General features: G+C 44.6%; 1 protein-coding gene across 2 annotated transcripts in view; it reads left to right on the top strand.

Moving 5' to 3' along the window:
- Positions 1 to 18985, top strand: part of SLC5A8 (solute carrier family 5 member 8) — a 44124-nt gene extending 25139 nt beyond the window's left edge. For both annotated transcript variants that reach the window (XM_006125861.5, XM_006125862.5), the window contains exons 13-15: positions 3774 to 3877; positions 7009 to 7094; positions 14178 to 18985. In XM_006125861.5, coding sequence (XP_006125923.2) covers positions 3774 to 3877; positions 7009 to 7094; positions 14178 to 14306 — 319 coding nt within the window. In that variant the 3' untranslated portion in view covers positions 14307 to 18985. The remainder of the gene's footprint in view (positions 1 to 3773; positions 3878 to 7008; positions 7095 to 14177) is intronic.
- The last annotated feature ends 582 nt before the right edge of the window (positions 18986 to 19567 follow it).

Raw genomic sequence — 19567 nt, 5'->3', positions numbered from 1 at the left:
AGAGTTAGTTCGAACTAACGGACGTTAGTTCGAACTAACTTTAATAGGCGCTACACTAGCGCTCCGCTAGTTCGAATTTAATTAGAACTAGCGGAGCGCTTAGTTCGAACTAGGTAAACCTCATTTTACGAGGATTAAGCCTAGTTCAAACTAGGTAGTTCGAATTAAGGGCTGTGTAGACCCTTAATTCGAACTAGTGGAAGGCTAAGGCTTCCCAGGTTTCCCTGGTGGCCACTCTGGCCAACACCAGGGAAACTCTATGCCCCCCTCCCGGCCCCAGACCCCTTAAAGGGGCACGGGCTGGCTACGGTGCCCGTGCCAGGTGCAAGCCTGCCAGCACCCAGCCAGCAGACCCTGCACCTGGCACGGATCAAGCCAGCCACCCGATGCCCCCCAGCCCTCCCCCTCTTCTCGAGACCAGGCTGGCGGCTCCCGGGAGCTTGCCCAGGACTGCAAGAGGCGGGCACCCGCCTGGACTAGTGTGGACATCGTGGACCTCGTCTAGGGCAGGAGAGCTGCCAGCCTGGCCACCCAGGAGCAGGAGTGCATGAAAATCAAGGTGGTCCACTGAGACCCCCGACCCTGAGCCCTGAGCTTACAATGGCCGTCCTGGGTCAGACCAAAGGTCCATCTAGCCCAGTAGCCTGTCTGCCGACAGCGGCCAACCCTAGGGACCCTGGAGGGGATGGACCGGAGACAGTGACCAAGCCATTTGTCTCGTGCCATCCCTCTCCAGCCTTCCACAAACTTTGGGCAGGGACACCACTCCTACCCCCTGGCTAATACCACTCCATGGACCCAACCTCCATGACTTGATCTCACTTCCCTTTAAACTCTGTTCTAGTTGTAGCCTTCACAGCCTCCTGCAGCAAGGAGTTCCACAGGTTGACTCTGCTTTGTGAAGAACAACTTTCTGTTACTAGTTTGAAGCCTGCTACCCATTCCTTTCCTTTGGTGTCCTCTAGTCCTTCTTCATAGGAACTAATGAAGAACTTTTCTGTATGCACCCTCTGCACCCAACTCCTGCTTTTAGAGACCTCTATCCTGTCCCCCCTCCGTCTCCTCTTTTCTAAGCTGAGAAGTCCCAGTCTCTTTAGCCTCTCTTCATATGGGACCTATTCCCAACCCCTGATCATTTTAGTTGCCCTCCCCTCTCCCAGCCTCTCTCTTCCCCTCTCCCACCTCCTTTTCCCAGTCTCCCCCAGTTTTGTTCAATAAAGACAGATTCCATTTTTGAACACAATTGTCCTTTATTTTGTACATCAAGAAAAGGGGCTAGGGAAGGGTAAGTGGAAGGAGGTGAGGGAGGAATGGGGTACGCGCCCCCGATGGGGAGGACTGGGCTGGCTCTGCGGGCTTCTGGGGGTGGAAGCTCTCCTGCAGCCCCCCGATTGCCCCCTCTCCCCAGATGGCAGCCTGCGGCAAGTGCAGCCGGGCTGATGGCCGAGTGGTGTGATGTGCCCAGTGTGGGCACTCCGGGCACACCAAGCCAGGACTGCTTTGCAAGCGGGGCACCCCTGAGAACTGTCTGTCCGGGGTGGGGGTCGGGACCCTTTAAGCACAGCCCTCGGCTAGCCTGAGACAGCATCTCCACACTCTAAGTCCTCCTCTGATGCCCTGCCGGCACTGCTTCCGGACAGCCTTAAGCCCGGTTCAGGGTCCACTTAATGTGGACATGCTAGTTCGAATTAGCAAAACGCTAATTTGAACTAGTTTTTAGTTCTAGATGCGTTAGTTCGAATTAGCTTATGTGTAGACATACCCTAAGCTAGTTAAACCTTGAGGGTGATCAGGGGTACATCTACACAGCAGCGTTATTTCGGAATAACTGACATTATTTGGAAATAACAAAATGTGCGTCTACACAGCAAGCCATTATCTCAAAGTAATGTTGAGATGGAGGACTTCTTATTCCAACTCCTGTAACAGTCATTGTGAGGAGTAAGGGGAGTCGAAGGAAGAGTGTTCAAAGGAAGAGTGCTCTTCCTTCGACTTCCTGCTGTGTAGACAGTGCCAAAAGCCAAATTAAATTATTTCAACTTCAGCTATGCAATTGATGTAGCTGAAGTTGCATAGCTTAATTCAACTTTTGCCCTTCTGTGAGATGTACCCTAAGTGTATTCAGTGCATTTTCCATCAAGAGTTTATCCAACAACATTAGATCAGTAGATAGCCACATTCTGCAAAACCACAGAATCAAGTACAACTGAGTGAAATGCTGGTTTTTTTTTTCTCTGCGATAGTCATACATCTATCACGTGATACAGGCAAAACCACTCCACTCCAAAGACCAAATAGTGATATCAATAGGAGAATAAGGAGTGGCATCTTGATTAAATTAGATGAAAAGATAATGTTTAGATTAAAAAATCCAAGCGTTGTTAATTCTGATGTCTCCAGATGTAACTGCGTCAGCAGCTTGCTATCTTTAGGTAAAAGTGTAATCTAGGTGGTGAATATTGCATTGTTAAGTGAATTGTGAGATTCTTTAGGCCTTCCTCTGAAGCAGCTGGATCCCTGACTGGATGGATCACTGCTCTGGAGTGCCTGTGTCTACATGCAGTTTCACCAGCATGACAAGTGGGATGTTACGCATAAGATCAAACAACTCTTAAACCCCAAAGCACTTGTGTTTAGTAGGTTCTGCAGGATATCTGTTCTGCTTCAAGTCATTACTTAGCATTAACAGTGGATAATTAGTTACCATTTCTTAAACGAAACCCAAACTTTTAGCAAATTCAAATAGTAATCCGTGTAAAGAGCCAAGTAAATGTAGTCTTGTTTCTGAGGCCAGAATTAATACATACCTGGTTTAAGATGTTGGTCCATGTACTACTCTCTGTGGCATGTTCCAAATGGTCATTTGATGTTTTTTTATGCTGCTTTGTAACATAAAGCCTCAAAAGCAAAGTGAGCTGAAACCTAGTTGACTGGATTCCAGTTAACTGTAGGATTGCCAGATGGTTTAAACAAAAATACTAGACACACTTGACATTATATCACAATCTATATTACATCTTATTTATAAAATACCAGATATTTATATTTTCTCAGTTTGTTTCCCGAACAGAACGCTCAAATACTGGACTGTCCAGTTCAGAACCGGACACCTGGCAACCCTAGTTAACTGAGATTTAATGCACAGCACCACTATTAAAAAGAGATCTGTGGAAGTGATGGCACAGTCTGTGCCTCAAAGACCAGGGAACACCCCACCCCCACAAGAGAGCTGTAGGTCTGGCATTCCCTTGGTGGTGCATGGAGATAACCGAGCAACAATGGCTGTTGGATGTGGCATGCTCTTCTCTGTCATAATCCCCCATTGCAGCTCATTAAGAGGGGTGAAAGGTGCAGACAGTGTGGCAGCATGGCTCCAGGGCTTCCAGTGACTCCCACAGAGAGGCTACCCCCTCTTCACTTCTGCCCAGCATTCCCCAGGGAGCTGTCATGTTCCTTCCCCTGCTTCCTCCTCAATGCTTCACATCATGACAACTGTGCTTTAAGACAAAATGGAGGCACGGGTTCTTTTGGTTTTACTGGCCATGGCCCATTTGCCCATCCTACCGACCTGCCACTGCCAGTTTTACCTCAGAGCTTGAGTGCATATTTTGCCCCAGGTGGATGGCTCTGCAGGAGAGTAGCAGGTGGCTCATTATTTTTTAGCACAGAACATTTCTTACAATATTTACCTTTATTTAATAGTTTTATACATTTTCAGGTTGTCTGAATTTTGAAGTAGACTATAACAGAGTGTTTCCTTCCCTTTTTCTTAGACCTGTCCTGGTCGATTATTGGTATTCCTTGTCATATCTGTACTTCAGCACACTTGGGACCCTGGTCACAATAGTTTTGGGAATGATTGTCAGCCTCCTAACAGGTACCTTTTCCAGAGTTTTGGTTTAACACAAGCGTAAGTTGTTTTCCACATTAATGTCCCTCCTATGAGATATTTCAGTGACTGCTATGGTTGAGCCTGCACTCTAGTTTCATTCACTCACAGCTTTCTAGAACCTTTGTCTTATGGCCTGAAACTTTTCAGACATAGTCTCTGTCCAAGGGGGCCACTGCTTTCTCCTTTGAATTGTGACGTTTTTGAAGCTGATGAGGAGATGGGGTGGTAGGGGAGAGGGAGTCCATTTCCCCATTGAGTTAAACCTCAGCTCCTGCTCAGGTTTAAGAGCTGGCATCCAGCAGGGAGCTAGCCCTGCCTGAAGAGAAGCATCTTTCCTTCTCCCAGAGGTTAATAGCGATTTTGCTTTGAGTGAGTTTAAAGCATTTGATGTGTGCTTACTGAGCCTGTTTTCATGACACTTGCCAAACCATGCACCAATGTAAAGTCACATTAGCGCCCAAGGAAAAGTGCATTGAAATAGATTGCTGCCAATTATTAGTGTCCTCTTAGTAGGCAAGACAGTTGGGATCTGAACTCCAAGAGCCCAACCCAACCCTCTGATTTTGGTACCAGGAAAAATCCAAAATGAGGCTATTATCTCGCTTGGATGCAGTTCATAAAAATAAATAAATAAACAAATACTAATAAAAAAGCACAGACCATCACACAGCATTTTAGAGCAGCTCATAAGGTTTGGGTGCAGTTGGAGCCTAGACCAAATTCAATCTAACTCCTTACCTAAAGCTCATCTAGACCTAAATCCTGCATTCTAAGCTCACCACTGAGGCCACACACTAAACATGGGCTATGTCTACACTGCACGGTTATTTCACAATAAGTTATTCCAGAAGAAATACGCCAAAATAGCTTATTCTGAAATAGCACATCTACACTACAGGGAAGCCTGGAAATTAATTCAAGGCAGGCTCCCCTAATGTGAACACGCTACCTCGATTTAGAACCCCAGGAAGCACTGGGGAGTAATTACTTTGAATGGCCTGGGGAGGAGCTATTTCAAAATAGCAGCAATGGAGCGTCCATGCTACTGCTATTCTGAAATAGCTATTTCAGAGGAGATGTTATTCCTCGTGGAATGAGGTTTACAGATTTCGAAATAAGCCATTGGTTATTTCAAAATTATTTCAAACTAATGGGCTAGCTGTGTAAACGCTCGCATAGTTATTCTGAAATAATGCTGCTGTATAGATGTGCCCACAGTGACCAGGATGGTTTCCATTAGACACTGCATGTAGCAGAGGAGAGCAAGGTGCATTGTCATGGGTTTCTTTACCCTAAAATTCCTCAGTCTCTTTCTGGAACCCCTGGGAGCTCTCCTTTTCCTTCCCCCGCTTCCTCCTCTGTGCTTCACATGATGACACCCGTGCTTTAAGGCACAGCACGTGGGAAGGCTGGACACAACTCCCACCTGAGCCCATCAAGGCTGCTCTTGATTCACTGGCACTAGAAATCACTGCAGCATGACATGAGACAACACCTGCCCAATGGATTGGGGGGCTGCAGTCTGGGAAGCCTAGAACTGAGCCTGAACCTCAAACTCAGATTCTTCACATGGTAGCCCAGTGGATGACTGCTGGGCCCAGATATTGTTAAGGTTGCTTAGAAATAGTCCCCTTTGGATTGGATTGGTTAGCAGCTTGCGTTTCTGCTTCTCTGTGACACCATGTGCACAGAATCAGAGTACGGTCCTAAGAAACAGAAATCCAGGAGAGGGCCAACAAGCCCCAGAGTGCTTCCTTTCGGATGTAGCACTCATATCTGTCATGTACCATTGCATAACTGACATAACCTAGGGAAAACAACATTTGGGCAATTACATGCTGTATATTCTGTAACCCTTTGCTGTCTGACTCTGCACAGGCGGTCTGAACTGGATAGAAGCAGGTAGCTGGAGTCTGATGCACTCTGACCAGTTGGAGTGATAGCAATAGGATGAAATTTAATAGTGAGAAGTGTAAGGTTGTGCATTTAGGGATTAATAACAATAATTTTAGTTATAAGCTTGGGACACATCAGTTGGAAGTAACGGAGGAGGAGAAGGACCTTGGAGTCCTGGTTGATTATAGGATGATTATGAGCTGCCATTGTGACATGGCCGTGAAAAAGGCAAATACGGTCTTGGGATGTATTAGGTGAGGTATTTCCAGTAGGGATAAGGAGGTGTTAGTGCCATTGTACAAGGCATTGGTGAGACCCCATTTGGAATACTGTGTGCAGTTCTGGTCTCCCATGTTTAAGAAGGATGAATTCAAACTGGAACAGGTACAAAGAAGGGCCACTAGGATGATCCGAGGAATTGAAAACCTGTCTTATGAAAGGAGACTCAAGGAGCTTGGCTTGTTTACCTTAACCAAAAGAAGGCTGAGGGGGACATGATTGCTCTCTTTAAATATATTAGAGGGATAAATACCAGGGAGGGAGGGAAGCTTAATACCAATGTGGACACAAGAGCAAGTGGATATAAGCTGGCTAGTAGGAAGTTTAGACTGGAGGTTAGACGAAGGTTTCTAACCATTAGAGGAGTGAAGTTCTGGAATGGCCTTCCAAGGGAAGTAGTGGGGGCAAAAGATCTATCTGGCTTCAAGATTAAACTAGATGGGTTTATGAAGGGGATGGTTTGATGAGATGACATGATCTTGGTAACTAATTGACCATTCATTATCAGTGGTAAATAGGTCAATGGAGGGATGATAGGAGTTACTATAGAGAACTTTCTGGGTGTCTGGCTGGTAAGTCTTGCCCACATGCTCAGGGTTCAGCTGATCGCCATATTTGGGGTCGGGAAGGAATTTTCCTCCAGGGTAGATTGGCAGAGGCCCTGGAGGTTTTTCGCTTTCCTCTGTAGCATGGGGTACAGATCACAGCTGGAGGATTCTCTGCATCTTGGGGTCTTCAAAGTATTTGAAGGCTTCAATATCTGAGATATAGGTGAGAGGATTATTCTAGGAGGGGGTGGGTGAGATTTTGTGGCCTGCATGGTGCAGGGGGTCAGACTAGATGATCATAATGGTCCCTTCTGACCTTAAAGTCTATGAGTCTATGACTAGGATTACCTTGTTAAAAATAAATAAGAATTTAACCCTGTGGACATTTTGCAGGAGGAATGAAGCAGAACATCAGTCGCAGATTTTTGCTGACCAAAGAGGACTTTATGTCCAATTTCTCATTTTCTAAACCCCAGACAGTAAGTATTGTGATGTGAATCATTCTAATTTGCCTCCTTCTGTCCTCATGGGTAACAGAGACAAGGACACTAGGGCAAGGGGTGTTACATTTTCTAAAGAGACTGATTCAGTGTTGATTTGCTCTTTGATCCAGATCCTGTCCTTTTCAGTTTCTTTTCTCTAAAATTCAGTGTAGGTTACTCAAAACCATCACGATAAGTAGCAATACACTCTGATACACCGTACCAGCAAGTTATTTATAGCCAGTATAGCGTGCTGTAATGATACCGGAGAAGTTGCTCTGCACCTCCTCTCTGATGCAGCTCCTCTGTCTACTATACCGCCTCATTCTCCCTCCGTCCTGCTGTACACAGAGATGCAGTTCCATGGAAAGGCAGGGCTGGAAGTTCTGTTCCTTTCCTCACTGCGGTTCCTGGGTAAGCTGGAAGTGCCAGGCTTGCTTGGGAACCGTGGCAGGGAAAGGAGCAGAATACTGGCTTCTCCTCTCTGGTGTGGCCGCGTGGAAGGGTAGAGGGTCACATGCCCCCCATAGTGGGTGCTCCTCCTCCCAGCAGTAAGAAGGATTTTACTTGCACCACTGCTCAAAACATACAAGATGCAAATGAGATCAGGGAATGCTGCAATTGCTCAGTTAAGGCAAATGGCAAAAAATAAGGCAAAATAACCACTAATCCAACAAAACAGCTTCTACAATATCTTACTGGTTACCCAGAAGCCAAAAACACAACTCCCTTAAAGCAACCCAGCCTTGGGCTCCCACTCAGACAGCCCAGTCAAATATTAGGAGGATTACTAAAAATCTTGTTCATCATCTAAAAAAGTTCTGCCAGTCCCAAAGAGTCAGACATATTATCTCACCAAGTTAAACATTTCAAGTCTTACCCAAATACACATTTATAGCCAATTATTAACTAAACTAAGATTTATTTAAAGAAAGAAGAGAGCATTGGTTAAAACATCATTATACATACAGCTATGAAAGGAGTTCTTCTAGGTCAGTTTCACAGTAGATATGGGGAGCTTTCGAGCTGCAAAGAATTCTTTCAGAATTAGTCCATAAGTTCAGTACAATTTGTAATATCAGAGTGACCAGAATGGACAGGAGACAATCTTGTGACTCAAGCTTCCTCAGATGAAGCATAAGCAGATTTGATATGGAAAGGATCAGGTCTCCACTGACCTTTATACAGTTCCTGGGAAAGCCTCTTGACATCATGCAGTCCTTGGGTGACTAGTATCTTTGAAGTAGCCTCCTATTTCCTAAAAGTATCCTGTAACTAGCTACTTGGATTAACATCAGGCATTTGCCTATCTCTAGCCATTTACATGTGACTTATTACAAACGTGTGAGAAATTAAGACCATGATATCACTACAGTTCATTTAAACATTAACTTCTTTTTGATCCTTGAATTAACAATTCAGTGATAGGAATTGTTTCATTACATTGTTAACTTCTAACAGTGTTTATGTAAATACACAAAATGCACAATTGTTATCTACCTATATATCTCTAAGGGCATGTCTACACTTACGAGAAGATTGACACTCTGGAGGCCAATCTTCTAGCGTTCAATTTAGCGGGTCTAAAATAGATGCCCTAAATCGAATGCTGAGGGCAGCCCCTGACAGCGCCCAATACTCCTCCTTCCCTGAGGAGTAAGGGAAGCCAACGGGAGTGTGTGCTCCCGTCGGCCTCCCACAGTGTAGACACCACCATATCTCAGCTTAAGGTAAGTTGACTCCAACTACGTATTTTGCATAGCTGGAGTTGCGTACTGTAAGCCAGCCTGCCTGGCCTACTATAGACCAGGTCTAAAGGTTGAATCTGAGTCAGTCAGTCTGGTAGATGTGCAGTCCTTTCTGGCCTCATGAGGTAATGCACACTCCAATCATGTTCCAGAGTAGGAGTCAAGAAGCAAGTGCTTCCCTCAGGAGGCTCATTTTTTTTCTTTCTCCAACCTATATGAATGGCTGACCCTGTAGGACACAGTAACAGCGTACACTCACCTTGCATGAGTGCCCCCTGGCCAAGTGTATCTGCTTGCACCTGTCTCTAGCATCTCCAGCTGAGCTGCTCACTGTGATAAGGGCAAAGCGAAAAAGCAGAGCGAACCCCTTCTGGGATTTAAGCCTCAGTCAAGTCTCTTGATCTGCAGCCCTATTTTTGGTCTATCTCCTCAATCAGACCAGCAGGGCCTATTACAATACCCTGGTTTGAACTGTCTCAGCCCATTCTGAGATCTCTGAAATTGTCCCTGCTCTTCAAGCAGTGCTGGCTGAGGTATTGGACACACTCCCCAGGGCTCCCTCTCTGGAGACACTTTGCCTTTCTGGACACAGCAGTGCAGCTGGGCCACTAAAAAAGTTCAGTACCCCTTTTGGGGTACAAAATCCAGGCCACTTTCCCAGTGGCTGGTGGGGATACCCAGCTCACCCTCTGTTTTGGGTCCCAGACTATAGATAGAAACTATACTATGTGGGTCCCTTTAAATAAACTGCATTGTTGCTACAATTCCCTGGGCCATATCCTTGTGGTTGCAGTGCATTCTTTACCTTTACCTCAGGGCCTTGTCCTGGTGGAGACCCAGCAGCCAGCCTGGTACACCACTCACCTTCCTCCAGCTCTAGCAAGGAACTAATCCTGGTCCAACAGCAGTTATACTAGCTTGCTGGGCCCTGATTGGTTGCTTCCCAGACAGCCACTCTAGGCAGCCTGGAGGACATTTCTGCTGCCCTTTCCTGGTGTGGGATGTGGCAGGGCCACAAGACAGGTCTCAGGGCCTAGTCCATCCCATTAAAAAGACACTGATGCTTCCTGATGTTACTTCTTCATTCAAGGTAGCAGCTGTGCATGAGGTGGAATTGGGATAAGGCTCATGGTAAATACATGGTAGCTATACATGGCTATAGCAGCGGGTGGTATTGGGCTTCAAGGTAGCAGATTAAAGAGAATACCTGTTCTCAGAAACACATGGTTCTACCAGAACACTCCCTAACTAGTTTTGTAAAAAGATGGCCAAGGGTGCTGTTGAATTCCAACTTTCTTGGTCTGTAAATCTGTTCACTAACTTATTTCTGATAGTGCTCATTAGACCAGCTACCATTTGAAAAGGAAAATTTCCCAGCCTGTGGAGCCACATTGCACACACCTCTTCTTGGGGAGGAAAAAATGAAAGAAAAAAGTACTGAGTAGATTGAAGCCGAAAATACAGCGAGATTAATAAATAACCAACACTTCTTAGAGGAAAAATATAGCTCGTTGGCTGCTGCCCTTGGCAATAGTCCATCCCTGGTGTTAAAATAAACCAGAAAAAGTTTCAGCAGTCAGGGAGCAGCATTCCCTTAATGATGGAGGACCAGATCTACCACAGCACGGTCATAACTCCATTGACTGGAGCGAAACTATACCACAAGCTACAAGCTGAGGATCCAGCCTGGAGCCCTTATCTAATTAGGGCAGGGGTTCCCAAATTTTTTGACATGGACACCAGTAAATCTATTCACGAGCTTTTGGAGGACTGGTAACATTCATTTGCATATTCATTAAGCAAATAATGAATATTCAAATAAGTTGTTTCTGGTCCTCCCAAAGCCCCCAGTGCCAGCGTTAGCAAAGCTTTTGATACGGTCACCCACAATATTCTTGCCAGCAAGATAAAGGAATATGGGTTGGATTAATGGACTGTAAGATGGACAGAAAGCTGGCTAGATCAGGGTTTCCCAAACTTTTTACTTTAGTTGGAACCTGGTTTTTTTTTCAGTACTGTTTTCTGCAGCCCAAGAATATAAACGCATATAAAAAAAATAATTAAAAATGAATACATTTTCAGTGTTTCACCCGTCTGTATCCTCTACCCTGGTTGGGCCAGGGCTTCAGGGACCTGGCACCGCATGAGCATTCCAGGAGGCGGGAGCAGGAGCAGATTGGGGGTAGGGTACCTGGCTAGGAAGGAGGGTGCAAGGAAGGGTATGATTGTCACGTGTCCAGTTTTGTACCGGACAGTCCAGTATTTGAGGGTTTTGTCCGTGAAACAGACTGAGAACATACTGGACATATAAAATATCCGATATTTTCTAAGTAGGTAAGTTTTATTATAATTAGGTGCATCAGTCCGTAGCTGCCAGGCAATTCGCAACTACTCAAAGGAGGGTATTGGAGGGGGGGCAAAATGGAATTTCCAGGGCCGGATTCACTCGTGTGCTCGGGTCTGCATGTGCCCAGGTCAGTCCCGCTTCCCGCCTGCAGATTCGCTCCACTCTGCCCCTGCCCCCCGCTTCTCCTCCCGATCTCCCCCATCCAGCCCTATTGTCCTTGTCCAGCCCTGCTTCCAGCAGCCAGTTCCCCCTGCCCCTCCCCGCTCCCCCCAATGACCCACCCCGACCAGCCCCGCTCCCCATACCCCCTCCCAGCCAGTCTATTCTCCCCCGCTTCTCCTCCCGATCTCCCCCGGACAGCCCTGCTGCCTCCGTCCAGCTTCTGGCAGCCGGTTTTCCCGTCCTCCTCCTCCCGATCTCCCCCGTCCAGTCCCCTCCCCATCCAGCCCTGCTTCCGCCGGCTGGCCTCCCGTTCCCTCTGCCCTCCCGATCTCCACCGGACAGCCCTGATTCCCGGTGGCCGGTTTCCCACAAACAAACACCTCCTCCCAGCCTGCCCCACTCCCCTCCTGGCAGCCATGCTGAGGCCTGGTATTTTTTTCCCGCGGCCTGGTACCGGGACATGGCCCATAGTTTGGGAAACGCTGAATTGGGGGATCATTCACTCCCATGAGTTGTCTCAGTGAAAGTAACTGCTCATCACTGGGAAGAGCAGGCTCATGATATGGCAATTAGCAGTATATTTAAAAAATATGAACTGCAGGTCACCTTTAGAGTCCGTATGTTCAGCACACTCTAAAAAGAATGGCTAAGGCAGTGATTGGATAGTGGGGTGTGCCAGTACTGAGATCTTTTAAAGATGATCCAAGTTGTGGACTCTTCCCCTTATCAAAATCCCTTGTGTTAGTAATTATACACTGTCAAGGTAGGTTTCATTAATACATCACATGCTATTTGTCTATGTAGAAACTGGACCAGCCCCATATCAAGAATAAATCTGCATAACTCTTCTGACTGCAAGAGAGCTCCTCCTCTTTATACCAAATGAGGACATAATGCCATAAACTAAACATGCAAGTACACATGAAAGCAGATACTCACAGACTAGGTGGCCATAGTACTTTCTCCTTGGATCCTTGTTACGGAGCTCAAAAACTGGCTGGAGAGTGGGTGAAATGATTACTATTGATGAACGTCTAATTATTGTGGCAATGTATTGTGGACACCTTCCATTCTGGCTGAGCCAGGTTAGGCACATGGAGATTTCAGTTTTTAAGTGTAGTTAGATGTAAGGAAGATGCATTATCAGAAGCAGGGGTGTCAGTAAATTCTCATTTTCACTGATGAAATGCAGGCAGGCAGCAGGATTAGGAGAACACTAGCTCATGGTGGGGTTGATGATGACAGGAACAAGTGTTAAGTACATTTTTCAATGACAACAACAAAGTATGTGATTAAACCCACACATCCTCCTCATATACCCAGAGAAATTCTGGCTGTTACAATGAATATCAGGTTATTTTTTCCGTTCTATTACATGCATCCATCCACCTGCTCTGTCCTAAAATTCCCAAGTACAGGTTTGATTCTTCTCCCTCTCATACCAGTAAAACTCTCTTAGCTTCAGCGGAGCGACTCCTCATTAACACCAGTGTGTTATAGCAGCAGTTCTCAACTTCCTGTCCACGGACTGATGCCGGGTCATGAACTGATGGCTGCTGGACCACGGCAGCTACCAGAGCTGAAGCTGGCTGTTTGTGGTGGCTGTAGGGGATAGGGCTGGGGTAAACCCTGGCCACCTAAGCTGCTGCACAGCAGCCGGCTTCAGCTCCAGCAGCTGCCACATGGTGAGGTGCTGCCACAGCTGACGCGGGCTGTTTGCAACAGCCCCTTGGTGGACTGGTAACATTTTATTTGCATATTCATTATTTGCATAATGAATATGCAGATATGCAAATAAAATGTTACCAGTCCACCAAAATTTGTGAATGGCTTTGCTGGTCCGTGGTATAAAAAAGGTTGGGAATCACTGTGCTATAGGCCTAATCCAGAGCATCAAAAGATCAATGGAAAGACTCACAGAGACTACAATGGGCATTGGATGGAACAGTCCTTCAGAGGAGAATCAGATTCTCCATTTTCAGTCTCATAACTCAGAAAAAAAAATCTCATCCTGGTATTGCTCTGTGCAAACTTCGTTGGTCAGTATATTTTCTCTTTGCTACAGTCTAAATGTCTCTATTACCCCCTACCAGAAAATTTTAAATCAATATTGAGAAAAATTGATGCTGGTCTTCTGTTTGAATAGTTCCTCTGGTTGCTTTTTAATTGTTGTTTCCTATTTGAAAAGCTTGATAGGAATCTCTCCTTGCTCAGCATTGAGAAAGGATTTGTTTAAATAAATTGAAAATGTTGAAACAGCAGATTTAAAAAAAAAAAGAACGTAGTTACTCTTACCTCCTGTACATTTAAATATGAAATTTACCTCAGGAGTAAGGTCCCGTCAGCATGATGTAAAGAGGCCATAGTGTAAATGGGCAGTATCTTTAAACCAACCTAAGCCCCATTCAAAGTCAATGGGATTTCGGCGCATAATTCATTTGGACAGGTTCGAAAACCTCAGTCACCAAGAATTTGCCCTTACCTATTGTAAATAATTATTTATTTAATCTTGTTTTCCCTCAGAATAAGTGAGAAATATTATAATTTCCTCTCAACTTTTTGCTCCCTTCTCCCCTTCCTTGGGTCTCAGTTTTCCCATTTCCTTTGAAAATATGTAATTGTTTGTCGTGTGAGATATATTTTCATGCCTCCCTCTACTGAGCCTGTGTATAAGTTGCTTGTGAAGCAAGAACATCAGGGAGTGAGAGTTAGCTGTGAGGAAGGATCCAGCAGTAGACAAGAGCAATAGTCCGTGTGTGTAAGTAGGAGCATGAGCATATGCATCTGTGTGATTCCATGCCTCACAATATATACTCTTTTTAGAATAAAAAAGTGGAAGTTTTGAACTGGAAACCTTTCACCATGGCAGATGAAGGAACCGACAATCCTGTTTTCAACCACATGGAAATGAACATCACAGAAAATAAAAAAGACAGCGGTGCCCATATATGACTTAAGAGGACACTGTAGGTATTTTGTTAAAGATATTGCCGGCTTTCCTGTGAAGAGTTAGTTACCCACCCTACCTCTGGCTATATGCAGTAATCCCTACTAAACTTCATGCCATCACCACCTTGGAATGACCTTACCATTAAGATCGATTCCCACAAAGGAATCATAGCATATTGGCCCGAAGGAAAAGGCAGTTAGTGGTTACTTTACAACATATATCTCCACTTATTTTGGGACTCTTGCCAAAAGGCAAGTGTTTGTGACAAAAGTGAACAAGAACCAGGGGCAAGAAGGCTTTAAAGCATACTCAAATCTGGACAACGTTTTGTGTTACCTCTAATGGTTTTACCTACTGAGCGCAGCAAGAAATAAATGGTATTGGCTTGGTAAACGAGCTTTTTTTCTCACCCATTGAATGATACATTCAGTTCTAAGGTATAAAGCCTGATCCTTTTCTCACCAGAAAAATTCCATTGACTGCCATGGAGCTGCTCCTATTTTACATTGATGAAAGTGAAAACAGAATCTGGTCCCTACCATCTATAGGGGACCTATATACAGCACACTAAAGGCAATGTTTCTGTATGACGTTATTCAGTATTGGATTGGTCTATAAAAATATGTATGTTCAAACTCAGTTTTTAGCTTTATTTATTTTTATTTTTTTTTAAAGAGCCATGTCTGAAAACTATATGCTAGTTTTCTTTACAGGTCAATTCCAAATGGTTTCTACTGAGAGGTCAATGTTTTGTACTCTTGCAATGTCAAAAGGTTATTGGGTTTTTATAATGAAAAAGGTATTATCTAGTATAATGTTTCTCTGTAGAAGTGCTGACTCTGAGCTCCTGCTATTTAAGTTTTTATAACATCATCTCTCATGGTGGTATCTAAAGGCATTGGAACAAGGAATTCAACAGTGAATGGATTGGTAACATGCCTATCCTCCAGTTCCTTCTCAGTTCAAAGTCTGACCAGGTAAGATAGAGTTCCTTTGGGAGCTGGGTGGGAAGAACTAGAGCCCCGATAATCTACAGATATCTGCTCTATATCCATGGATATGAACATCCATGGATATGGATGCAGATATTTGTGACTCATTTTAGTGGATACAGATGCAGATACAAATTGTGTATCCGCCCAGGGCTCTACTTATGAGGTCTTGAAGCAGCACCAGAACTGCTTTGCTGCCACTACTGTAGCCTCCACACTCTTCATCCAATCTCTTCTGGTAGCAACAATGGCTGTTTGGTTGAACTAAGTGACATTTTTTCATCCAAACCTATTTTCAATAGAAAGTCAACCAAAAATGAAAGTTTTGTGGATAAAATTGTTTTTGGCTAGGTGATCATGGAACAAGCAAACTCTACTGGGGCTGGACAACATTTTCTGATCAAAACACTTTTTCTGGTGAAAAACATAAATTTGGTGACATGGAAATGTTTTATTAATTCATGTTGATTTTTGTCCCCCTCTCCCCCAAAATAAACATGGTTTGTTTCAGCATTTTGAAGTGAAATATTTTGATTTTTTGGTTCCAATGAATTTTAGCTTCCAAGTTTTCTTTAAATTTATGGAAAAAATCAAGTAAAAAATGAAATGTTTAGATTTTGTAGAAACAAAATTTTTTGTTTGACCCGAAACTAAATTTTTGTGACTTTTTGACTTGCCAAAAATTTCATTTGTGATTTGTTGCATAATGCATTTTTCAGAATTGCCCGTAAACAACATAAAAAAAGCAATTTTTTGCTCAGCTCTACTTTGTACTCCTTTATACTCAAAGGCTGTGTTTACACTGGTGCGATCTTGTGCAAAAGCAGTCACTCTTGTGTAAAAACTTGCTGCCTGTCTACACTGGCAGCGTGTTCTTGTGCAAGTAAACTGATGTTCTAATGTATGAAATCAGGGCTTCTTGCACCAGAACTCTGATGCTCCCACTCAGGAATAAGCCCTTTTGCACAACTGTTCTTGCGCAAGAGGCTAGTGTAGACAGGCAACATGAATTTGTTGCGCAAGAAAGCCCTAGGGTTAAAATGGCCATCAGAGCTTTCTTGTGCAAGAGAGCATCTACACTGGCAAGGATGCTCTTGCGCAAAAGCACATACCAGTGTAGATGCTCTCTTCTGGAAGAGTTTTTGCAGAAGAACTCTCCCGCAAAAGAGTTTTTGTGTGAGAACGCGCCAGTGTAGACATAGCCAGAGATTATGTAGTAGAAGGTTTCAAAAATAGCTGATGATTGCTGTTGGCTGCTGAACTTCTGGGTAAAATGATTGGTCTGAATCTGTCTCTCAGTGTTTTTAGCCATTCAGCTGTTTACACCTACAACATTTGTATTATAGATTAATTTTAAAAATCCTCTTCAGCATCTACATCATTTTGGAAAGTAAGTGTTTGTAGCAAGTCCTCTCTGTATAGCCTATACAAGTGTCTGCAGAGTAGATTGAACTAAAATACTTACTGGAACTTACCTAAAATACTTACTGAAAAATCCCAGTGAAGGCTGAAACAAAAATAGTGAGCATTTGGACCAGATCCTTATAGTCAACATAGTTCCAGCAAAGTTGGATTAGTCTACACATGAATTTAGTCTACACATGAACAGCAGAAAAGGCTTGATAACATGATGATGCTAAATATGGGTATGTCTACACAGCAAAGTTATTTTGAAATAACAGTCGTTATTTCAAAATAACTTTACTAGCATCTACACAGTCAAACTGCTATTTCGAAAACCTCATTCCAAGAGGAATAATGCCAAATTCGAAATAGCTATTTCAAAATAAGTGCTGTGTTCACACTTATATTGAAATAGGGGGCCTCCAGCCTTCCCAGGGTGCTCTGGTGGCCACTCCAGCTTCAACCAAGGACACTCCTCTCCCTCCCTCCTCCCCGGAGCCCTTAAAGGGGTTGACTCTGGACACAGTGCCTGTGCCAGCTCCAGGCCTGCCAACCCAGAGCCAGCAGTCACTGCCCCTGACCAGTGGCCCTAAAACATGAGCCAGCAAGCCACTAGCAGCCAGCCCTCCACTGCTCCCCAGGAGCAGTATGCCAGCTCCCAGGAGCCTGCCAGGGTGCTTTTCTGGTCCAGGGTGGAGATCATGGACCTTATTCAGGTTTGGGGAGGATGTGCCCAACATCCATGATCTCCGCACTAGATGGAGGAACGCAGCCATCTATGGTAGAATAGCTGCCAGCCTGGCCACCAAAGGCCACATGCAAACCCAGGAGCAGGTTTGCATGAAAATCAAGTTGGTCCGGTGAGACCCCCAAACCTGAGCTTCCCTTCCCCCTTCTTCTCCCTTCCAGCTCCCTCCTCCCAGGTTTCCCCCTCCCCTCTTCCACCCTCTCTTCTCCCCTCTCTCACCTCCTTTCCCCAGTATCACCAGAGTTTCATTCCCTCCCCCCCAGTTTTGTTACATAAAGAGAGTTTGTGTTCATGAAAATACATGTATTTTATTTGACATCAGGAAGGGGGGTTAGGGAGGGGTAGGTGGAAGGATGTGAGGGAGGAATGAGGCACAAGCAGTGGGGCAGACCAGGGAGGCTCTTAGTGCTCCTCAGCGTGGAAGCTCTCCCACAGGGCCTCCTGGATACTGACAGCCCCCCGATGGATCTCCCAGATGGCAGCCTGCAGAAAGAGCAGCCTGGCTCTCAGCAATGCATCCCAGAGAAGCACCAGAGTGCCCAGAGGCAGTTCTGGCTCCATGTTGCCGAGTCAGGGCAACCAGAGCACGCAGACACAAAATGCTTTGCTGTCCCTCATTGAGGTAGGCAAGCAAGCAGGAAAACCTGGGAACCGGCTGTCAAGGGGGGGGGGGGGCAATCCCTTTAAGCACAGGCCTCAGATAGCCTCAGGCAGCAGCCACACAAAGTAACTCCTGAACTGATGCCCTGCCAGATCTAGTTCCAGCCGGCATTAAATGCGATTCAGCGTCCACTCAGTGTGGATGCGCTGTATCGAAATAGCAAAACGCTATTTTGAAATGCATTTTTTGTGTAGACACGTTATTTCGAAATAACTTATTTCGAATTAACTATTTCAAAATTAGATATTTCAAAATAATGCTGACGTGTAGACATACCCTAATAGAGGAGCTAGTTCTGCTTCTGCTGTGTCCACTGATCCAAAAAGAAATGCTGCATCTCAGTTTAAAAGCACTGTTGAGGTACTAAATCATAACAATCAAATCTTCAGTGGTACTTGTCACCCATGGAGCTCAACACAGGTAAGTAGCAGGATCCTCGTTTTACAGAGAGACCTGACGCATGATGAAATTAAGTGACATGTTCAAAATCATGTAGCAAATCAGTGGAAGGGCTGGGATCAGATGCTAAGGCTTCTGAACTTGCTTCACTAACCATATTGCTGCACAGTACTGCACATGCTATATAGGAAGTTTGCTGTATTGATAAACTTATATTTGAATGTGTTTCTCAGGCTAGCAGTTTGCAAGTGATTATTACGAAATATCTGTTTGTATGTCATTGTATTTTACTCTAGAGTACTGTGTACATTTTATCTGACACTGGATCAAACTGTTTAGGTTTCCGTTGTCTTCATCCTTTTTTCATCAAACCATATTTAATCAAACCAATGTTTTCCATAATCCTGTATTTAAAAAATTGTAATATCACAGACTTGCCTTTAAATATTGTGAATTAAAGTAATTTATTGGAAATAATCCCATAGTCTGAACATTATTTGAAGTCATTTCTTGGGCTTTAACTTGACCTGCGCCATGAAGTAAGACTTTTGAATGACATGAACCTCTTCCTGTCCACATTTCGGGCCCCTTAGCCCTTATACATCAGCAAGAGGATATATTTGAACATGTTACACATCAAGGGCAACTGTTGACACATGTTCGGAAAGGCAAACAAATAAATTAAGTCGCTTCTTGCTCTGCTGCAATTCCACAGTGAGAAATGATTAGTGGAGAAGTGAGAGCTAAAGTATGGTGAACAGCTACCTAGAGCCAAAGTGAGAAATCTCTTTTCACCAGAGAATAGTAATAGAGATGTAGCCGTGTTAGTCTGGTCTAGCTGAAACAGAAGACAGTACTATGTAGTGTCCAGACGGGATACATGGACACTGTCAGGGGTCTCCTTACAATATGCAGCAGAGTCTTTGGGAGCCCAGTTCTAGCTATTCAAGCAACAAGGGTAATTTTCACAGTGGTAAGTTGCTTGCTCTTTGAATACTAGCTGTCAATGCTGGTCAAATGCTTGAGCTCAATTGGATGTCAACCAACCCACTGTCTCCT

This window comes from Pelodiscus sinensis, chromosome 1 (genome assembly GCF_052426305.1).
Source record: "Pelodiscus sinensis isolate ZL-2025 chromosome 1, ASM5242630v1, whole genome shotgun sequence".
NCBI classification, from domain to species: Eukaryota; Metazoa; Chordata; order Testudines; family Trionychidae; genus Pelodiscus; species Pelodiscus sinensis.
Note: the sequence above shows the minus strand (reverse complement) of the source record. Positions and strands in the feature narration are given on the sequence as shown.